We start from the raw sequence: 24,304 nt of genomic DNA on the forward strand, positions 1-24,304 counted from the left end.
ATATTTTATACTGTAATATTAGGAAGAATAAGTATATGTATGTATTTTGCTCTTTACATGAAACTGTCTGAATCTTTGAATACCAATGCTTGTTTTTTCTTCTTTTTAAATAAATGTGACAATTTTTGATACATCTTTTGGTCTAAAGGTATGTGTTTTTGAGGATACTGTAAAACTTGTCCCGCAACAGTGGTCTTACTCTATTGGTCTGATTTATTGTACAAACATTATCTAATAACCACAGAAAGGAAACCCCCCTCTTTTGGTGTCGCTTTAAGTACCAAGCCATATATGTTTTGTAAACCATTTATTACAAGGGTGACACTGTTTGAGTAATACCTAGGGTGCACATTTAGTGCTCTGGTCTGTGCATGTCTGTATTACTTAGTGCTCTGATACCTCAGGAGTAAACATAGAGAAATATTTGGTTAGGACTTGCCCCTCCTTCGAGTCTTGGCAGCCAATCCAGTTCTTACTCAAGTCTGCAGAAAACTGGCTCTCCTACAGAAATGCGTTCTTCTTATTGACCAGTGTGAATTGAGCTAATGGTCTCACTAGGCATCCTTTACACATGGATCCTCACCCCAAGTGGTACACTGTGGCACTGTTGGTTTTAGCCTTGGCAATATGTAGGACTCTTAACTCTGTTTACTCTCTGACTGAGGCTGATGCACACTGGTAGGAAGGATGTGGAAACATGCAGTGCTGTGCAGAACCCGATTGTTTTATTACTTTTCATAAGCCTTCAAAATTGAACAGTACGATAGATTTAATTGCATTTCCATCAGGGTTTGCAAACTCCTCAATGCATAACAATAGATCGAAATCTTTAATCAACCATAAAGAAGTAAACACAAATTATTGTTAAATGTAAGATATTAATCAAATTCTCCTTTAGAATTTAAATGCTTTATGTATATATGAATATTCGTGATGAGCCTCTTTTAGTTCTCATTTCTTTGTGCATGTGCTAGTTGTGTTTCCGGTTTATAGCTGCACCATGCATCGTTGTCTCTTATGCTAATATTACTTCCTCGAGTTTCTTGCTAATGTCTTACTCTTTCCTTTTCAAATTAACTTTAACAGGTATTCGTATGTTAGACCAACCATTTATGACAGATATCATTGAAGCTTCTTCCATCAGCCATATGCCTCAAATCATAGACATTTATAGTGCCAGCTGGGGACCAACAGACGATGGCAAGACCGTTGATGGACCAAGAGAACTCACATTACAAGCAATGGCAGATGGGGTCAACAAGGTAACATTTCTGCTTTATCCACTCTCCCCTTGTATACATATATTCCGGTTGAATAAATAAATTGCAACACCATGAATTAAAACATGCAATATAATTGCACGTGTGTGTGTTTCAATCTATCTCAGTCTATCCTTCAGTTAGGAGCACCATTTAGGATGGTTAGAGATCATGTGAAATGAAGTCTGTTAAGATGAATAAGAAGACATAGAAGGAGCAAAAAGCACAAATAAGCCTCATTTTATCAAGTATAAAAGTTTATTTGAGGTATGGGAAGCTGTTAAACTCAATGCTGGGCTGTTGTTTGGCAAATTTATAAAATGCGGTGGCTGGTAATGCAACTATAATGATAATACCATTATATGCATCTGATTGACTGCTATTAAGTTATCAATGCGTGCGCTATGTGTTATAACTGTCTATAGACAAATGAATATGAAAAGAATGCCAAAATGAAACATTTGGATACAATTACAAAATTATACCAGGAACTAAAAGATGGAACACTCGATCCACTAGCTGGTATCTCAGAAAATGTAAACAAAATGTATAAAACCATGGGCCAAGTTGTCTATATGTCGGGTTTGATAAAAGTGGTCACAATTTGTGCATTGACTTTTTAGAGAATCCAGCGGTATTATGTTAACCGAACTTTGTATTAATAGATTGGTTTACAAAATACCAAATCACAATTCGACTGACCTCATGAATATTAATGAAGTATGTTGTAAAGTGCCCACGCCTTGCATCAGTGTTGCCTGTGTGGTCAGCAGACCACTATGCCTATGATTGTTTTTAAATAAAGCCATTTAAAAAAAATGAAACCTGTTTCCCTTAAAGGAAAAAGGTACGCATTTACAAAAATAAAGAGATACGTTTGTACAACGATTTTTAAGAAAGACAGCAGTACAATGGAACACTACGAACTCCAATAAAAATAAAACTTTGTAAAATGAGCCATATTAAATATTATTGATCTTACCAAACACAAAAAAGGAAAACTAACATTGACAAAGATTTCATGACATTAAACACAAAAACATTCATCATTGCACATTTTGCTTATTTTAAACAGATTTATTGCTGTAATAATTTTTACGTACACAATATATAACAATGTTCTTTAAATGAGATATACTTCTGCATATTAAATTAGTTAATTACTATTTGTTACTTTTATACTCATCAATGTAGAACATATATTCAAAACATTTTTTTATAATAGAATAAGCAAGGATGTAAGGAAAAATACAGAAAGAGAGAAAAGTGAATTATATGAGAAACAAAGACAAGGCAGTAGAAAGTTAAACTAAGAATCAAAAATAAAAAAGCAAACAATAAACCACTAAGGTAAATAAAGCTGAAGAACAATTGAAACTGGGAGGACAATAATAAGAAAGAATAGAATGAAAAGTGAAGGAAAAATAAAAGAAAATTACAAAAAATGTCTAAAGAAATTATGAAAATGAAATTAAATAAGAAAGAAAACAGTTTACTAAAGGCACATGTTATATTAATGTAGCATAAAAAAATCCTCCACCAAGAAAAAATAAAGCAGAATTAGGAAAAAGAACGAAACTAAAAGAAGACTAAAGAAAAACCAAATAAAACAAAAGTCAAACAAATTAAAAATAAAAGTAGGGAACATGAAAAAATAAAAAATAAAAAGAGAATATAGATTAAATAGTTAGTATAGATATACTATACTTAACTCCACGTACATGTACCATATATATATATATATATATATATATATATATATATATATATATATATATATATATATATACATATACATATACATATACATATACATATATATATATATATATATATATATATATATATATATATATATATATATATATATATTCATACAAATGCCAAACAAACTGCCGAACTCCTTACGTGACGGGTGCCTCCTTTGTGCATTTGGCTTGCACGTGTTTAACTTCTTACAATTGTCCCTTCACCCAGGAACGCCACAGGAGCACACGCAGGCTTGATTTATAACACATTTATTTCATCTCGCATAACGCGTTTCAGCCGCCAGGCCTTTATCAAATGCTGTGTGATGAAAACCGATTGTTCGTATTCCACGGTTTAAGTAGCTCTAGAAGCACAGCTTCTGTGTCATGGCAAGCAAGAGAGGACTGCATTTACATCGTGGTCCTGTTTGTTGTTTTGACGGCGCCATCTTTGAAAGTGAATAAGTGCATTTAAGTCCCATCTAAATTGATGTTTCTTTTTATTGTCGACTTTGGAAATAAATTTCCTCCCTCGTGATGGATCAGATATTCATGCCTTTCACAATTGTCCGATATTTTGGGCCATTATGAGTCTCTCTCCAGATGCTGTTGTTTTGTTGAGCTATTGGTGTAACATGCCTTTCGTCAGCCACTCAATGCACTTTCGAATTTCTGTACCTGAAATTGCTGATATAAGTAAACAGCGCTTTTACATGTCGTCATGTCCTAACTCCAAGGTCAGCAGGCACATCATTCTTTTTGCTCGGGTGGTTCGAGCAGTTTACCATTATGTTCATACAAATGCCAAACATACTGCCGAACTCCTTACGTGACGGGTGCCTCCTTCGTGCATTTGGCTTGCACGTGTTTAACTTCTTACAATTGTCCCTTCACCCAGGAACGCCACAGGAGCACACGCAGGCTTGATTTATAACACATTTATTTCATCTCGCATAACGCGTTTCAGCCGCCAGGCCTTTATCAAATGCTGTGTGATGAAAACCGATTATTCGTATTCCACGGTTTAAGTAGCTCTAGAAGCACAGCTTCTGTGTCATGGCAAGCAAGAGAGGACTGCATTTACATCGTGGTCCTGTTTGTTGTTTTGACGGCGCCATCTTTGAAAGTGAATAAGTGCATTTAAGTCCCATCTAAATTGATGTTTCTTTTTATTGTCGACTTTGGAAATAAATTTCCTCCCTCGTGATGGATCAGATATTCATGCCTTTCACAATTGTCCGATATTTTGGGCCATTATGAGTCTTTCTCCAGATGCTGTTGTTTTGTTGAGCTATTGGTGTAACATGCCTTTCGTCAGCCACTCAATGCACTTTCGAATTTCTGTACCTGAAATTGCTGATATAAGTAAACAGCGCTTTTACATGTCGTCATGTCCTAACTCCAAGGTCAGCAGGCACATCATTCTTTTTGCTCGGGTGGTTCGAGCAGTTTACCATTATGTTCATACAAATGCCAAACAAACTGCCGAACTCCTTACGTGACGGGTGCCTCCTTCGTGCACTTGGCTTGCACATGTTTAACTTCTTACAATTGTCCCTTCACCCAGGAACGCCACAGGAGCACACGCAGGCTTGATTTATAACACATTTATTTCATCTCGCATAACGCGTTTCAGCCGCCAGGCCTTTATCAAATGCTGTGTGATGAAAACCGATTGTTCGTATTCCACGGTTTAAGTAGCTCTAGAAGCACAGCTTCTGTGTCATGGCAAGCAAGAGAGGACTGCATTTACATCGTGGTCCTGTTTGTTGTTTTGACGGCACCATCTTTGAAAGTGAATAAGTGCATTTAAGTCCCATCTAAATTGATGTTTCTTTTTATTGTCGACTTTGGAAATAAATTTCCTCCCTCGTGATGGATCAGATATTCATGCCTTTCACAATTGTCCGATATTTTGGGCCATTATGAGTCTCTCTCCAGATGCTGTTGTTTTGTTGAGCTATTGGTGTAACATGCCTTTCGTCAGCCACTCAATGCACTTTCGAATTTCTGTACCTGAAATTGCTGATATAAGTAAACAGCGCTTTTACATGTCGTCATGTCCTAACTCCAAGGTCAGCAGGCACATCATTCTTTTTGCTCGGGTGGTTCGAGCAGTTTACCATTATGTTCATACAAATGCCAAACAAACTGCCGAACTCCATACGTGACGGGTGCCTCCTTCGTGCATTTGGCTTGCACGTGTTTAACTTCTTACAATTGTCCCTTCACCCAGGAACGCCACAGGAGCACACGCAGGCTTGATTTATAACACATTTATTTCATCTCGCATAACGCGTTTCAGCCGCCAGGCCTTTATCAAATGCTGTGTGATGAAAACCGATTGTTCGTATTCCACGGTTTAAGTAGCTCTAGAAGCACAGCTTCTGTGTCATGGCAAGCAAGAGAGGACTGCATTTACATCGTGGTCCTGTTTGTTGTTTTGACGGCGCCATCTTTGAAAGTGAATAAGTGCATTTAAGTCCCATCTAAATTGATGTTTCTTTTTATTGTCGACTTTGGAAATAAATTTCCTCCCTCGTGATGGATCAGATATTCATGCCTTTCACAATTGTCCGATATTTTGGGCCATTATGAGTCTCTCTCCAGATGCTGTTGTTTTGTTGAGCTATTGATGTAGCATGCCTTTCGTCAGCCACTCAATGCACTTTCGAATTTCTGTACCTGAAATTGCTGATATAAGTAAACAGCGCTTTTACATGTCGTCATGTCCTAACTCCAAGGTCAGCAGGCACATCATTCTTTTTGCTCGGGTGGTTCGAGCAGTTTACCATTATGTTCATACAAATGCCAAACAAACTGCCGAACTCCTTACGTGACGGGTGCCTCCTTCGTGCATTTGGCTTGCACGTGTTTAACTTCTTACAATTGTCCCTTCACCCAGGAACGCCACAGGAGCACACGCAGGCTTGATTTATAACACATTTATTTCATCTCGCATAACGCGTTTCAGCCGCCAGGCCTTTATCAAATGCTGTGTGATGAAAACCGATTGTTCGTATTCCACGGTTTGAGTAGCTCTAGAAGCACAGCTTCTGTGTCATGGCAAGCAAGAGAGGACTGCATTTACATCGTGGTCCTGTTTGTTGTTTTGACGGCGCCATCTTTGAAAGTGAATAAGTGCATTTAAGTCCCATCTAAATTGATGTTTCTTTTTATTGTTGACTTTGGAAATAAATTTCCTCCCTCGTGATGGATCAGATATTCATGCCTTTCACAATTGTCCAATATTTTGGGCCATTATGAGTCTCTCTCCAGATGCTGTTGTTTTGTTGAGCTATTGGTGTAACATGCCTTTCGTCAGCCACTCAATGCACTTTCAAATTTCTGTACCTGAAATTGCTGATATAAGTAAACAGCGCTTTTACATGTCGTCATGTCCTAACTCCAAGGTCAGCAGGCACATCATTATTTTTGCTCGGGTGGTTCGAGCAGTTTACCATTATGTTCATACAAATGCCAAACAAACTGCCGAACTCCTTACGTGACGGGTGCCTCCTTCGTGCATTTGGCTTGCACGTGTTTAACTTCTTACAATTGTCCCTTCAACGAGGAACGCCACAGGAGCACACGCAGGCTTGATTTATAACACATTTATTTCATCTCGCATAACGCGTTTCAGCTGCCAGGCCTTTATCAAATGCTGTGTGATGAAAACCGATTGTTCGTATTCCACGGTTTAAGTAGCTCTAGAAGCACAGCTTCTGTGTCATGGCAAGCAAGAGAGGACTGCATTTACATCGTGGTTCTGTTTGTTGTTTTGAAGTTAAACACGTGCAAGCCAAATGCATGAAGGAGGCACCCGTCAATTTAGATGGGACTTAAATGCACTTATTCACTTTCAAAGATGGCGCCGTCAAAACAACAAACAGGACCACGATGTAAATGCAGTCCTCTCTTGCTTGCCATGACACAGAAGCTGTGCTTCTAGAGCTACTTAAACTGTGGAATACGAACAATCGGTTTTCATCACACAGCATTTGATAAAGGCCTGGCGGCTGAAACGTGTTATGCGAGATGAAATAAATGTGTTATAAATCAAGCCTGCGTGTGCTCCTGTGGCGTTCCTGGGTGAAGGGACAATTGTAAGAAGAAAATATATATATATAAGTCTTGTTCTCATTAATCAGCGCGCACGCCAGACTCGCGCGTTCTGAGGCCCCTGCACCGGAAAGTGGCTCCTGGCAGCTGGCTTCTGCTTCGGTGGATTTTGTGTGGTGCCCAGGGTACTGGGATTCTAGGAGCCCACCACTGAGAGCGACAAGAGAAAACGGCAGTGTTTGGAGTAAACCTTGCTTCACCACGGGCACCGGATCATTGATCCCGCCCCTGCCTTATTGACTGTCGGTTCTGCGTGGTTGGTGCAGTATAGGGGAGCGGAGGTGGCCCTTGCAAGACATTTCAAAGGTGTAAGGATTCCGTGAACAACTGTTTCCATCTGATGCGGTGCCGGACCAGCGCACTGCATCCTGGTAGTGGTAGTCAAGATGCACTGGGCGTCCTACCACATGTTTCCCACGGCCAATGACATTCTAGCTGTTGGGGGCGGACTACTTATTTCACCTGGCAGGTCGGGACCCGGACACTCCCCGGTCACTCCGTCCTGACGCTGCTGAGAACCACGTCGCGCTGAGGAAGGCTCAAGCAGAGCCGAAATGCATTCGCCTGGACTCTGGTTCTTTGTCTAATAAAGGAAACCTCCACAGACTCCCCTTTGTGGCCTCACCTTCTTGCTGTTGCAGAAGTCTTGTTCTCATTAATCAGCGCGCACGCCAGACTCGCGCGTTCTGAGGCCCCTGCACCGGAAAGTGGCTCCTGGCAGCTGGCTTCTGCTTCGGTGGATTTTGTGTGGTGCCCAGGGTACTGGGATTCTAGGAGCCCACCACTGAGAGCGACAAGAGAAAACGGCAGTGTTTGGAGTAAACCTTGCTTCACCACGGGCACCGGATCATTGATCCCGCCCCTGCCTTATTGACTGTCGGTTCTGCGTGGTTGGTGCAGTATAGGGGAGCGGAGGTGGCCCTTGCAAGACATTTCAAAGGTGTAAGGATTCCGTGAACAACTGTTTCCATCTGATGCGGTGCCGGACCAGCGCACTGCATCCTGGTAGTGGTAGTCAAGATGCACTGGGCGTCCTACCACATGTTTCCCACGGCCAATGACATTCTAGCTGTTGGGGGCGGACTACTTATTTCACCTGGCAGGTCGGGACCCGGACACTCCCCGGTCACTCCGTCCTGACGCTGCTGAGAACCACGTCGCGCTGAGGAAGGCTCAAGCAGAGCCGAAATGCATTCGCCTGGACTCTGGTTCTTTGTCTAATAAAGGAAACCTCCACAGACTCCCCTTTGTGGCCTCACCTTCTTGCTGTTGCAGAAGTCTTGTTCTCATATATATATATATATATATATATATATATATATATATATATATATGTGTGTATATTTATTTATATATATATTACATATATATATATATATATATATATTCACTGAAAAAAACATAGGTTTCGCACCAGTTATAGTTAGGTGGAAATTTTACTGACATAAAACCAATGAAATTCCCATGCTATAGTTAGTTGGACTCACTATAACTTGCGCGTGTAATGCACTGCTGATGACATCACATATTACATCACTCATGACATGGTCAGTGACATCACTCATGACATCACTGTCATGTGACATCATCAGCAGTGGATTGCGTGTGCGCGAAATATATAGATAGTGCAACTAACTATATATGGGAATTTCATTGGTTTTGTATGATTAAAATATTCACCTAACTATATATGGTCTCAAACCTATGGTTTTTTCTATGAATTTCAATGTTTTTTAATAGCAAATATCAATAGCTGTAAAATAGATAATTCATTAAAATGAATAATGTATTTTATATTTATTTAATAAAAATTTTTTTATGTTTAAATGTTATTTTTTTTAAAATTTTGCCCTGGTGCGCCTAATGGTGAGCGCCCCGTCAGCGCAATTGCCGCAAACGAAAACAACATTGTGACGCGCCGCGTAAGCGTGACGTATCGCGTAACCGTGTGATGCGTTATTTCGGCGCGCTGCGTAAACGCACCCGGAAGCGCTCTGTGGCGCGACCCGGAGCGCGAAACGTAAGCGCGCCGGAGCGCGTAACGTAACACGCCGGAGCACGTAACGTAAGCGCGTCGGGACATGAGACCTGAAAATAACACTTTTCATTGGTTCTCAACTTTTTTTTTCTCCAAATGATGAAAGCCCCCTCCTTATTTCCTCTTTCTTACTTTCTTCTTTGAGAGAGCAAGAGCTATTTGTGAGCAGAGAAATGGCTTCAGTAGTAGCTGCAGCCGGTGCATCCCCACCACCACCACCCAGAAAGGAAGGTCCACCACCCCAGATCCTTCCAGGAGTTGAAGAAGAGGAGGAAGAAGATGATGAGGAGGAACAGCCTAGGAGATTCTTGCGGGAAGAACCTAGGGAAAGGCATGTGAAAGTGCATTTTATATGGGAGTACTTCTTCATCCCTGCTGGGCAAAAAAATTGAATGCCCCACATGTCACCTGTTTGATTTGCAACAAAGTCCTCTCCAGGAGCAACCCAAAGAAAAAGTATTCCTCTGGGAATTATACAATGATCTGCCAAATGGAGAGGTGGGATCCTAACAATTTGGCACAGGCTGAGGTACGGGACATGCTTCAGAAGAACAGAGATACTCAGGCCAGCACCTCCACAGGTGAAATTTCGGTTGCAGCACCAGAAGGGCGCGAAATGACGCCAAACATACAAATTAAATTTGGTGGATTAAAGATGGTCTACATTTATTGTGGAAAGACCATCTGCTACGGGCAACTAAGTATTTCCCTCATTAATGATGCTGTAGACAACCACAACTGCAGCAAGAAAAGAAAGCAGTAGCTTTTTTTTTATTTTTTGCTCCTGTTGAGCCACTGTTAATTCCCAGTTTTTTGTTTCTTCGCTAAAAACATATAAAATAGTTCATAAAAACCAAAAAAAAACAAAAAATGTTCAGAAAATAAAAAAATATATAAAACAACAAAAAAAAGTTCTTTTCAGAACTACCTTCCAATAATAAAAAATTGCTATCATTTTTTAAACTCTTACATACTTTTTTTCACTTTCGTACACTCCCCGGTACGCTCCCCGGTGCGCGTACCGGGCGCTCCCCCCTGCTTGCCACCTCTTGTGTCTCGATCCTACCGAGACACAAGATGGCGGCCGCTCCGGACTGTTTAGAATGTTTACAGACACCCGTGAGCCAATCAGCTTTCCGTGCGCAAGTCGCATGTCGCACCCGGTGCTCTACCCGCTGCGCGTACCGGGGCGCGCTTACAGATATATATATTTTTTTTAACCTAAATTACTCAAAATCCACTGGAGCACATATCTTGAGACATAGCAAAGGCACATCGGGCTACCAGTCCCTGCAATTTTGCCAAATTTGGTGTAAATCCATTCAGCCGTTCTGGCTAAAAGTGAGGTTGACCGCCTTATGGAAATTAACATGGGGAAAACGCGTTTTGGGACCCCCCTTTTATCTCGGCCCCGCTTGACGCATCCCCCCCCAAACTTTCAGGGTAGGACCGGAGCTCAACGAGGGCATGTTGAGGAAATTTTCAGGCAGATTCGTCAATCGGCGCCAAAGTTATTCCAAATAGAATTTTGAGATTTAACATTGAAATAAATCCTAACTATAACTACCTACTGGCGACCGCCAGTAGGTAATATATATATATATATATATTGCTTTCACTTCGCTCGACACCACACTCGCAGCATCCACAGTCAAATCCAGACTGTCCAGAAAACTAATAAGGCAGACCCAAAATTAAGGCGCAGTGGTTTTAATTCAGTTTAGTAAATGAAACCCAGCAAGCCCGCATGACGCGTTTCGCCTCTAGCCAGAGGCTTGATCACATGATACATTGCTTGACATAGATGAGGGTATTTAAGGAGTAAATGTACAAGGAGGGCGGTGCTATTCATTTCCAACCCGCCCTTTCCAATTAACCCCATAGTGATCATCACTTTTCATATATTTACATTTAGATTTAGGAACCATAATGGTTAGTTGGAACAATTGAGGGCGAGTGCCCTGGTTCAAAAAGACAATTAATGGTCGCCATAATGTGCAAAGAATAGAATATTTGTGCAAAATCACGCAAATTATATTTGTCTCAATCTATACAAAACTGTACAATATAAAATACTAGAAAAGATATATATGAATATATATGTATATCTGTTAAATATATGTATAAATATGCATAAGAACAATTCATCATCATTGCTATATGTACATTATTTACAATAAAGGACAAAATGTCCTATATTCTTTCTATAAAATTTCATTGTAAAGCACAAGGCACACATTCCAAGATTATAAAAGTCCAAAATCTGTCAGGCTTGATAACAACCATAACAAAAACCGTACCAAAAAATTGGCAACCATGAAATAAATTACATCATAAATCAACCTGTCTTTCCAAACTATACATTTTTAGAAAAAGATGATCAAATTGCATTTCAATACAAACAAATGCATAGGGGCCCAAATTTATCATGTTTGATATAAACTCCTATTTAATACCAAATGTATCTCATCCACAAATTTCCCTAAAGCCCTTGTGCAAATTAATGTGCAAAGCATCTAAACAAAAAATGTTTAGACTTTCTTCTATGTGATTTAAAAACATGTTCATGGGAAAATTAGAAGGAATGGTCAGGGGAAAACATCAAATTCTTTATCATCCTTACATTGTTCATTTACATTTAGAAACCAACTTTCGGTTACGGTGAGACTGATATACTGAAGGAAAATATGAACTATAAAGTGTGTAATGACCGATAATTAGACCCAGGCAAATAGATTTATAAGCAAGTATATAGATCTTCGCTCGCGTTCAGGCCCCGCGGGGCCTTACTATCGAGCTCTATTATGTACCTGGTCTCTAGTAGGCGGAGTTGAGCATCTCTATCACCTCCCCTCTTAAGGGGCATTATACAGTCAATAGCATAATACAACAGGACAGAAGGGTCACTATTGTGTAGACTTTCAAAGTGGCGAGCCACTGGATACGCCTGGTCGTTTCTAACTATAGCCCTGATGTGTTGCAGCACGCGCTTGTGTACTGGCAAACGCGTGCTGCCTACATATCGGAGGTCACACGGGCATTGTAGTATGTATACTGCAAAATCCGTTCTGCGCGACATGCGTTTTTTAATCATTAAGGGCTTGGTTTTAAAAGGCACCATATATTGGGTTTTGTTACATCCATTTTTGCATGCCTTCTTAAACCCTCCTCCAATGGCACCCCAAGTATCAGAAACTGGTTTTTTGAGGAATTTACTCATTAATCTGTCTCCCATCGAAATAGGTTTTCTAAAAGTAATGTCAGGTTTACTCATTACAAATTTCCCAATAACAGGATCCCCTAAAATTAGGTTCCAGTTCTTATAAAAGATTTGTCGTATCTCCTTATACTGTCTGCTGTAAGTTATGATAACTCTCGGTTTTATCCTGTTATCCTCTGTTGTTTGTACAATCATTTTTTCTTTCACTGCTAATGCTTCTTGTCTAGTTATAGACGTCGCTCTATTAATGGCTCTCTGGATAGTTTTGATGGAATAGCCTCTGGATAGAAAACCTGCCTTACTTTCATCCTGTGATTTAATGCATTCCTCATCTGTGCTGCTGATAAGCCTGATACGCAGCATTTCCCCAAAGGGAATGCTGCTGATCAAGTGATAAGGATGCTGACTAGACGCATGTAATACTGTATTACCTGTGGTGGGTTTCCTATGTAACCTAGTGGCAATATATATATGCATACTAGCAGCCCGCCACGACATTGTCCGGGGGCAATGAGGCTTAAGGGCCAACCGCCCGCCCAGGCCCCCACCGGCCCCGGCCCCCACCCGCCCGCCCTGACATTGTCCGTGTCCTAGAGCCACCTTCCGCCCGACTCCTTCCCGCCCTGACATTATACGTGTCCCTTTGCCTTACCAGAGCCGGCGCTCCTGACTTCACCGCCGCTCCTCGCCGCTCGTCACCGCTCCTCCCCGCCTGACCGCCGCTCCTCCCCGCCTCCCCGTCGCTCATGTCCGCTGCTCCCCCTCGTCATCACGCACCTCGCGACCAGCGCTACGTCGCAGCCAGCGCTATGTCGCGTTTGGCGCTACTTCCAGGGGACTACTTTTTTTTTAAGTAAAATGTTTAAATTTACGTTTAACTTTTATTTTATATAGCCTATGTCCATCTGCACACCCTGACATTTTCAACGATGTATCGGGTGTGTGGATTGGCGCTGTGGTTCCCGAGTTTACCTGGCTCAAAGGTTTGTGTTCTCTCTTTATATTAGTAGTATATATATATATATATATATATATATATATATATATATATATATATATATATATATATATATATATATATATATATGTGTTTATATATATATATATATATATATATATATATATATATCACATCAGCTTCTTCTCCTACGAGTCCCGTAGATAAAGACACGGCACAGCAACAGTTGGTTTTCTCCACTATTTTATTTACACACCATGTGCAAAGAAAAGTGCATCAAATGGACGGTATACGCGTTTCGGCTTCCTGCCTTCAACTGGATATATATATATATATGCGCACCAAAATCCACTCCAATCTCCTCACGGCAAAGAGAGGGACACAAACCACTTTCAGATAAGGCTTGTTTATTCCTTTATTTTCTCAAGATATAACGAGTTTCAGACTGCTTTAGTCCTTGCTCACATACTATGATACCAGCAGAGCAACTCCCGGCAGTAAATTATCATAAACCAGTTCAAATAATGACGCGCTGTCAGAGATATGGAGCCGTGTAGCGTTTAATCCTCAGTAGTTACACGTTTCGACAAAAGTCTGGATCACACACTGAGTAACAAACAAAAAGTGCTTTACATTGTACAGAGAGTGGCTGTAAACACAAACAAAGAACTAGTATACTTCAGTTTCTACTTCCTGTCCAAACACCATATGCATTCACCTCACCTAAAAGTGCAGCCATCTTGGAGCTATACATTCTTCAACCAAAACGTATGGCTTCCAATATTGATCCAAGTGTTTGTACCCTCAAAATAAATCACTCTGTCTAATACATGACATAATATGCAAGAACCACAAGTAGGTCACATGTGGATTAAAGCAATGAATATTATGCACGTAGATATGCAACACTCATTTACTGCTTCTGTGTCAGACTGCCCTGTACCTATTGGGTTTAACGTCTATGTAACATTTTCCCCATGAATAAATACAAGAGGCCAGGTGCCAAGATTCAAATAGGGTTGACGGGCTCAGAGAGCGGGAGAAAAGAACCCTGTACAGAGTTCCCTCACACCAAGTACCCTGCATGCGCGATAGTATCTTAGTGCGCCAAGAACCCTGTACAGAGTTCCCTCGCACTAAGTACCCTGCATGCGCCATAGTGGCTTAGTGCGCCATAGTGGCTTAATCAGATACGGAGGGATACAGTGTGGTAAATAACAATTTGCTTGCTAATTACTATGGTCATTATCAACCAAATTGGTATTTACCACACTGTATCCCTCTGTATCTTATTAAGGTACTTGGTGCGAGGGAACTCGGTACAGGGTTATTTTCATCCATTCTCACTGCATATAAACATATTGTTTTGAAATTCCTATTAGTAGAATATTTTTCCTATCCTGACCGCACTTACTGTTCAGCCACATTTCCGGTTTTCTATGAGTCCCTTTTTGAGAAGTCATTTGGCTGGATCACACACTTTTAGTGTGGTACTATCACATTGTATTTATGGTGGATAGGGCGTTAGGGCAATGTTTGTAGCAAACACCTTATACCACTGTATTGTGACAATGGGTTTGAGATAGATGTGAAGAGTAAATACAGTGTGCATATTTTTTAGCAGATAGACTGCATACAAAGTATGAGAACAACACAGCATAATAATGTCACCACACTACAACATACAACAATTGAATAACACTTGAAGGATGTGGCCCAATAGGGTCACCCAGGCTACTCGCGATCACCTATCAGTCTTCCATACGAAATGAAGAGTCGGTCAGACAGCAGAGAATAAAAACCAATAACTGTTTATTCAGGTACACTCAGAGTGGAACCCAGTCTGCCCAGTCGCTAGGAGTGCTGTAGAGGGAATAACATCAGCAAGCATAAAGCCAAATATAGTCTGAAAGGAGGTCACAAGGCCAGAGCATACTACTTTAAAACAAATGTGCAAGGCCAGTATTCGACGAGGCATTTAAGATTGTGTGAATCAAAGCACCTAAATGCAGGGGCAGGTCTGTGTTTAATAAGGCATTTACCTCAGTACCGGTATTTGCAACATGAAGGACGAATGTTTCAACATACAGATGTATGGGGGACTTCCTTCTTGGACAAAAGAGCTCTTATTCGACGCATCTTGTTGAACTCTGCTTTCAAGGTCGGAATTGAGGGCCAGATGGAAACATCGAGCCTGCCATGTGGAGGAGGGAACAACACATTCTTGGAGCGAGTTACACGCTGGGAAACTGTAACGATACAAGCCTTTTCCCGCATGCATCCCACAACACTCTTCATTATTTAATAATAAATAACTACCATTTGCAAGCAATGTAAATGTTGGTGTAATGGCCGGAACTGGAGTACCTTTCAGGACACAAGCTAAGTTCGGTGCAAGCACATTACAAGAGCCGTGCAAATGAAGATTTCTGCATGTTAATGAATGATCTGGTGTCGTGGTGCATTCTTCGCCATTTAAAAAAACTTCTTTTCCATCCCTCCAACACCTATCAACACCATCAACAGTGCCACTAGCCAGCCGAAAGTTCCCTTCTCAATGGTGAAGAAGCTAGCAGGCTCAAATACCTCCCCTACCCCACTTGCTTTAGGGGAAACTCAATGTAACGAAATCTCCGATTTCTTTATCTCTAAAGTTGATACGATTTATAATTCGCTCTCCTCGTCTCCCTCCAGGACACTTCACGACTTTCCCATCCTGGGCACACATGGCTCTCCATCCCATATGGTACAGATTTCAGAGTGGCCCCAGTTTCATCAGAGCTCACTTCGCGACTGCATGGCCAAGGTAAACTCAAGCTCTCCCCTTGACTCAATTCCTATTGATATTCTTCGACAGCTTTCTCCTGACCTACTCCTGGTCATTCAAGAGCTCTTGAATTCATCACTATGAGAATCTATTGTCCCGGATGAATGGAAAAGAGCTATGGTGGTTCCACTCTTAAAAAAACCTGGCGTGGATCCCAAGACATTCTCTAACTACCACCCCATCTCCTTGCTGCCTATGTTCTCAAAGATCTTGGATTGGCAGATCAATACACACCTTACCTCCCATGTCGAGACTACAGGCTTCTTACACCCATCTCAATCTGGGTTTCGCACCCATTTTTCCACAGAAACCACCCTCTTGGGGGTTACTGAGAACTTGCGTTCTCGCCTCGACCAGGGCGAAACCTCGGCGATTATTCTTTTAGATTTAAGCGCCGCATTTGATACGGTTTCGCACCCTGTCCTTCTGAAAGCACTGAAGGCGGCCGGGGTGACTGGTCCTGCATTGGCCTGGCTTTCCTCCTTTCTGAGAGGTCGTTCATTCCAGGTCTTCTCTTCCAATTCATCCTCCTCTGTCCGTTCGTCTACGCATCGGGTGCCCCAGGGGTCCTCACTGAGCCCTATGCTCTTTAACATCTATGTAAGGCCCCTGGCAAGCATCGTGGAAGACGCTGGTATCTCCCTTTACTCATAAGCAGACGACACTCAAATAATCTTTTCCCTCTCTCCGGCTAAGTCGTGTGCCCCGTCCGCTCTCAAACTGGGGCTTAGCCGAGTGGCGGAGTGGATGTAGACTAATCTCCTAAAACTGAACGGAGGTAAGACGGAGGTGGGCATTCTGGGCAAACACAAACATCTCTGGGGTCCACAACATTGGCCGCCAGAAATGGGCCCACTACCCCTGCCTGTTGCGCAGGTACGGAACTTTGGCTTTGTTCTGGATGACTCGCTTTCTATGCGGCACCAAGTAGTCAGAGTGGCAGCCTCCTGTTTTTCCATCCTAGGGTGGCTTTGCAAAATCCTCTGAATGCTCCTGGACTCGACAAGGCGCACTGTAGTCCAGGCTCTGGTCATCTCGCGCCTGGACTACGGTAATGTGCTTTACCTTGGAGCTATTGTAGAGTCCCAGAGGAAACTCCAGCTTGTTCAGAACTCGTCTTCTCTGCAAAGTTCCATGGAGATCCCCCATCTTAAAGATGGGGGATCTCCATCTTTCTCTCCCCTATCTTAAAGATCTACACTTGCTCGGCATCGAAAGAAGAATCTAATTTAAGGCCCCTTGCTTTATGCATAAGATCAAGCAGGGGTTACCTCCAGCTTACCTCCAGTCTCTTGTCCAACTATACTCTCCATCCCGTCTTCTCAGATCCTCTTCTCAAGGGAACTTTCTGATTCTACGTTTCAAATTGACAAGAATGGGCGGACGCTCCTTCTCCTGTCTGGCCCCTGAACTGTGGAACTCTCTTCCAGCTGCATTGAAACTTGAACCATCCCTGACGAAATTTCGTAAAGATCTTAAAACCTGGCTTTTCCCTCAATGATAACTGCTAGACTCATGTCACTGCTACCTCTAATTGGCGCCGGGAGACCCCATGCGGGTAGCTGTGTGCATTATAAGTTTAATTACAATACAATACAATACAGTATATGTGAACGGGAGATTCCAGACTTCATGAAGATAAGCTCCACCCAGGGGCTCAAACCTGCCTATGGCATAATGTTTCATGCAGGACTCAAATTTGAAAAGGGAAAAAGGTAAAGTTATTAACCCATGGATGATCCAAATTGCCGAATTGGATTCTGCCACCAAAAAGGTATCTTTCATTGACATAAAGTGCTGTTTAACAGTCAAATGGAAAGGCAGAAATAATAAAGTGTGTTCATATAATCCCATGGAACTCGGCCATTTTTCAACGTTTGCAGAGTCCAGGCAAACTGCATAACAGAACGCAATTGATTTTGCCCATGATACAGTACAGCAACATCTTCTTGCACAATATCAACCACAGATGACACAATATTATTTAGAGTGTAAATTCGGGAAGAAAGGGTGTTAATTCTATTATCTACAATGGCAAGCACTTTTTCAATTGACCTGATCAAAGCTCTAAACCTAGAAGCAGCTTAAATTTGTGACGGTTTCCAAACCTCATCGTAAGCAGCGTATATCCATCTTTTCTATCTGCCTGCTGCAGGACCTTTTACAAAATCATTTAAGTCGACAGTTTCAGTGAGTTTGTACAAATGTAGCTTAACAGACACCAAGGATAAATGTCTGAGTCAAGTCTGTCACGATTTGCCTACAGAATAGGTGGTGACTGAATGTTGAGTCTGAAAGCGTGGATCAACTCTAACCTCTGTATAGCCAGGGGTCAGACCCAGAAATGGTGCTGGCAGGAATCCGCACTTTTTTGCCATAGCAACCAGCCTTCAGGATTAATGCTGGAAATATTAAAAGAGGAATTTCTAAACAGAGTTTGTAAGTCACACAGGGAAGTACTGGTATAATTATCCCAATGGGGGAAACTCACCCAAATCAGGAAATGAAGGAGCATTTAATTTTTTTGAAGTAGCCAATCCAAAGCAGGTGGTTTGTGAAATGGTGTCATTCAGAAACAACATATGGTTTCGGATGAGACATGCACCATGCAAAGCCTCAGTGCCTTGCACTTGCCAACTTTTAGAACCCCAAACAGATTTAAGATCAATAGTATTTCTCCACAGTTCATAGCCCCCAACAGCCAACTGGTCAATAAAGGACTTCGAATACAGTAATTTCTGTGGTAAGTCTAACCTTGGAAAATGACTTTTCAGTCAACTTAAAATAAAATGCATTAGGGTTTTATTGATCAAAATCAGTAAAATAGGAAAAAAAAATCTAAAATGTTTTTGAGCTGCCTTCCACAGATGCGGGACAGTGTTCCCACTGTGTGTAATTAACCACATTTCTAAATGAATTAGTTTTATGCAAAAGGTGATTGTCAAAAGGCTGGTAACAGTACAAATCACCATAATTTGCAGATTCCAAATATAAATCGTCAGTATCGAAAGCAGCATAATATTTCAAATCAGTAAAGCAATCCTCCACAGCTTTAACGTCCCAATCATCAGAGCGAATATTTTGTTTAACCACATCCCCCATAGAAACACAGAGCATATATGGAACATTAATAACCTCTTTGGGACCATGTATCTGAAACTTTACAGCATCCCATACAATCCCATCTAAACCCGGCCATGCAGTTATATTCACAAATGTCTGGTCCCTCTTCATGATGTGTGAAGAGGAGTGAGGAGCCAAAGTTCCACAAATCCTATGGACATGAACAAAAAAATTGCAAGCAGCACCAGCCAAATGTAAATCCAAGGAGGAATCAAAAAATGTTTTTTAAACCAGGTAGCAAAATCGAAACTTTTGAAGGGGACTTAGATGTGGAAGAGCCAGTGTCAAATGAAAAACGGGATTCTTTAGCCACACGGGTCTCCAAACCAGGCATAGATAAGTCAGTGGGGTAAGTATGTTCAGTGTCATTAAGAGGATCGCCAGCAGGTTGATTCAATAAAGGATTCGTAAGTTGCCAAAACAGAGTGTCGCACCATTGCTGGACACGAAACCGCAGGGGTCATACTATAGAAAACCTGCCACCCTTTGTGGTTTGACATTGCCAATTCAAATGTACCTGTTTCCCTTACGCCCAGGAAGAGGAGGTAAAATGACAGTTCTTGTAACCTGCACACCAAGCACAGCAACTGTAGCTCGATAGGACGGATCAAATTCCTTTTTGTTGTCGGTCTTCTCTCGAACCAGTTCTCCAACTTGGGGTAGCCACCGACTACCGGAATCTGCAACGCAGCTTTAGACGTGGAAGGCAAGTGTGCCTTTGCAAGACTGTCTCTGGCCTTTTGTTGGTTCTGCAAAATATTAGAATGTTCATCTATGTCAAAGGATGCGTCTCCCGCCGCCAAGTCTAGACCATCAAGGTCCAAAACAAACAAGTTGATGCCAAAGAGCATTTCAGATGGGGTCCGCCCACCCAGAGACCTTCTAGGGAAATTATTTAGTGCACGTTGTACGCTATTGAGGTGGGTAAGCCAGTCTCTGCCAGCACCTAAAACTTTCACTGTCAAGGATTGCTTTAAGTCACGGTTCATCTGCTCCAGAACACTATTACCCTCAGGCCAGTATGGAGACGAAAATTTGACCTGGACCCCCAATGGCCATCGCGCTGTCTTGACGGGACCCCATTTACGGCCCCGCTACGAGCAACCTAAGGCTCGCAAGGAAGAGGCTATTCCCATCGAGTGCCTCGCGTGGAACCGACTCTGGTTTACGACGCCAAAAACAACCCCTTTACATTGAAGTCCTGTACCGAGCCCACGCCAAACGCGAGGCTCACTTGGTCATGAATAACCCTACCGCTGCTGGCCGGCCTTAACCCTTTGATTCCATTGAATCACTAATCCGGTATCACCAGTAATCAGGACTAATTGGAGGCTGGTGCATCCACGACTGGCCCTTCCAGCCCGGCTCGTGGCTCACTTGACAACTCAGGCAAAATTAATTCTAGTCCTGAAGATGATCCCACTACATTATTGGAGATAGGGATCGAAACGTTCGTCGACTGTTTAGCAGTACTGCTCGCTATATGATCTCTAACTTTTCCGGCAGTTACTGTGGGTTTGTGCTTATTCAAGAACCTCTTGCATTGTATTGTAAGCCACCCTGCTCTCCTTGTTTGCCTGTGAACTTTATGTCCTTTTCTTTTTTGTATTGTCTTCCTTTGACTTGGTACAGGCTTGTGCCCAGTTATTAATGTGCGAAATGTTTTCGCCTCATTCAGATTATCTCAACTATCTTGAAAAATAAACACTTCTAGGTCCGGCTGGACACTGAAGCAAAAAAACACAGTCTTTATTTTTGGCCTGTGCAAACTAATTCTCTAAAATATCATTAAAACCCAGGACCTTTTGTAATATAAAATTAGTAGTTTAACCCATGGTCCTTGGCCATTATTTTGGGTTCCCTTGTATACTAAACCCCCAATGAAGCCATGGCATCCTTGTACGCCTTATAGGCGAACGCTGGACCCTGGTCCGAATGGAAGGTACCACACGCAAAAATTTCCACAATGACACGTAAACGACAGATCTGGCTTCAGCGCTCCATTGAGGCCACATCCAGACAAAGCTCGTGCAAGAGTCAACTGCTACTAAGATGTGCTTATACTCAGTATCAGAGGAGAAAGGACCGCAGTGATCTACATAAACACATGCAAGTGGCCTCTTAGAAATGTACAGCTGAGTTTGGGGCGGGCGTGCAGCAGAAGAAGGTTTAATTTGCTGACAAATGCCACATTGAAGAACAAAATCAGGTGTCTGTTTGTACAAACCCCGCCACCAATATTGTTGCTGGAGAAGAGATACAGTAACTGACACACCGGCATGCGCCGAAGCCATCCCGGCGTGGGCTGCTGTAATCAAAGCCTGTCTACGGTCCGCGTTGGGAATAAACCTGTCACCAATGTCGTTATTTCTCACACAAGGAACTTTATCAGGACTTAAATGATAAGAGTACTTAGAAGGGAATCCCTTAGGATAATTACCTCCCTTCTCAGTTGTGGCAATAGCTGCCAAGATATCATCATCAATCTTACTTTTGGAACGTGTAACCGCTGTCACTGCAAATGTTACTACTGCTGTCTCCGCAGCCTCGTCCGCGAGACAATTGCCAACAGCGTGAACTCCAAAACGCTGATGACCCAGAGTATGAATTACAAAAATGAGTGGGAGTCGTTCTTTGAGCTCAGTCACACGAACCCAGATAATTTTTATGTTTTATTGGGCGACCTTTGGAGTCACGATAATAATTTTGAGTCCAAAGGGTAGATTGTCATTGTAAGACTGAACACAGTAGTAAGAGTCACTCACAATAAGAGTAGTCACACTGGGATTGGCGTACTCCAATGCAAGCATCAGAGCACGAAGTTCTGCCAACTGGGCGGTACAATCCCCTAATGTCTATGCATGCACGACATCGGATTTGAATTCACCATCCACCATAGTACCAACCACAATAGGGCAGGCCACGGAATACGCGTGCCTGGAACCCGTAGCCGCTTGCGCACTTCCATCGTGTAAATGATACAGCGGAAATCCTCAAGTGGGCGCATAGTCAGAGGAGCAGGATTAACAAAAACATACTGCAAAAACTCCTGAGTCTGCAAAGAGGAATCAAAAATGAAGGTTACATCCGGGGATGTCAAGGATGTTGCCCATTGTCTCCACCGAGGGTGCAATGCTTTGGAAATCGGTACACTGGCTCTCGTCACTGCCACCCAGGCAGGATACGGAGTAACAACCACAATGCGCTTTCCCTGTGACAGTACATGTTCCTTAAGAATCGCCATTTGCACTGCTGTCAAAACTTTTTCCACAGAAAACCGCAACTCAGCCAAAGTGTACAAGTGTGACTTGTAAGTGATAGGGACTGTGTCTCCCTCATTAAAGGTGAGGTACGTGAAATCCACCGCCCCTGGCACGATTCTTATCACCATGTTGGTGTGGTTATCACTAGTTGACAAGAACTTATATTCAAGTAGGTAATCCTGCAAAGATTGCAAAATGGCTGAATGTTCTGGCAGCCAGCATGATTTGGAAAAAGTAGGTTGGATCAACGCATAAAGCGGTTTGATACGCTGGGCATATTCCGGTATGAATGTATGACCAAAATTTAAAAAGCCCAGTAATGACTGTAGCTTTTTCAGCATTGTGAGAGCTCGCAAAAGTGCGCATTTCTCTAAGAAGTGAGGAGCTAAACCTCGACCTTCATTTTTGAGCTCATAGCCCAGGAACAACACTCTGTACTCTATAATGTGTGATTTCGCAAAGTTAATTTGTAGCCAAAGTCCGCAAAACGGCAAATTATGCAGTCAACTCGGCACAGATGCGGCCATAACTCGTCACCTGTGAGATAAATGTCATCCACATATGAACATGCATCTGCGTCGAGCCTCTCTAGGAGAGAGACTATTCGGGCGGCAAAAACGACAGGACTATTCTTGTAGCCCATAGCCAAATGAAGGAATTGGTGCTGTTTGCCGCCACATGTAAAACTCGCCCACTGACTACTAAGGGGGGACAAATTATGAGCAAAAAAGCCATTGGAAATGTCAAGTGTGCTTTTGAATCGTTTACGCACTAGACTATCCACAAGAGCAGAACTATGAGTGTTCTGTACCGCGCACGTACGACAACTTGAGTTTAAGTGGCGCTAATCCAATACCAAACGGTACGAGCCATCTGGCTTGGTCACAGTAAAAAGTGGGTTATTCATCAGAGACACAGACGTTTCAATCATACCTTGAAATTCCAATTGTTCAAGGATTTCTGCAACGGAGGCTTTCGCCTCTCGTCGTATGGGGTATTGTGGTTTAGGCTGGGGCATCGACCGCAATGGAATCTCATGTCGAGGAGATAATTTGTCCCATCCACAGTGAGTACGGTATAACGCCAGCGCAAGCGCCGTAGCCAAATTTTCTGCAAGCTGCAGAGCCTGCTCCTCTGGCACTGTGTGCGCGAAAGCGGGGAGCATCACCTCCTCCCCTTGCGGAGCAGCAAAGACAAAGGGTGGGGGCCAATCGACCTCCGCCAACAAAATGTCATAAGTAGTTGTGAGATTTTCCCCCCCCAAAAAAACTTTTATGGTTCATTCTATGTCACCTTCAATTACAAGGACAATTTCATAGAGTCCAAACAGGGGGAGCCACTCTAGTGTCAGCTGTTTCCACTACAACGAAGGTGTCAGTCACTGTCACCCTCAGTAGTGGGCGCAGCGCCTCTCGAATGATGGTAATCTCCATTGCTCTGTCCAGCAGCGTCAGCGCCCATGTCAGATTCCAAATCTGCGTTCTCACTATCTGTGGCATATCTCGCTGTTACTGCAGCAACTTTCTTCTTTTGAAACTGGGTCCTTGGACACAATGTCTCGTCCTGCTTGCCTTTTCCGTCAGCCTTACGAAGCTGCTCACGGCTCTGTTGGGCACCTCGACCTCTGCCGCCGCCTCCTCCAACGGTGGCTGTTACCGATGTTTCTTGTAAAGAGCGAGGAGAACTTTTTTCAGGAACCTGAAATCTATCAGGTGACTTTATAGTACTGCTGTCAGGGAAATCATA

The 24,304-nt window shown here is 42.4% G+C and overlaps 1 protein-coding gene across 1 annotated transcript in view; it reads left to right on the top strand.

Moving 5' to 3' along the window:
- PCSK2 (proprotein convertase subtilisin/kexin type 2) overlaps positions 1-24,304 on the top strand; it is an 838,444-nt gene that overhangs the window by 645,797 nt on the left and 168,343 nt on the right. Inside the window, exon 8 of the mRNA XM_086927732.1 lies at positions 1,087-1,262. Coding sequence (XP_086783858.1) covers positions 1,087-1,262 — 176 coding nt within the window. The remainder of the gene's footprint in view (positions 1-1,086; positions 1,263-24,304) is intronic.

Source organism: Lissotriton vulgaris, chromosome 6 (assembly GCF_964263255.1).
Source record: "Lissotriton vulgaris chromosome 6, aLisVul1.2, whole genome shotgun sequence".
NCBI classification, from domain to species: Eukaryota; Metazoa; Chordata; class Amphibia; order Caudata; family Salamandridae; genus Lissotriton; species Lissotriton vulgaris.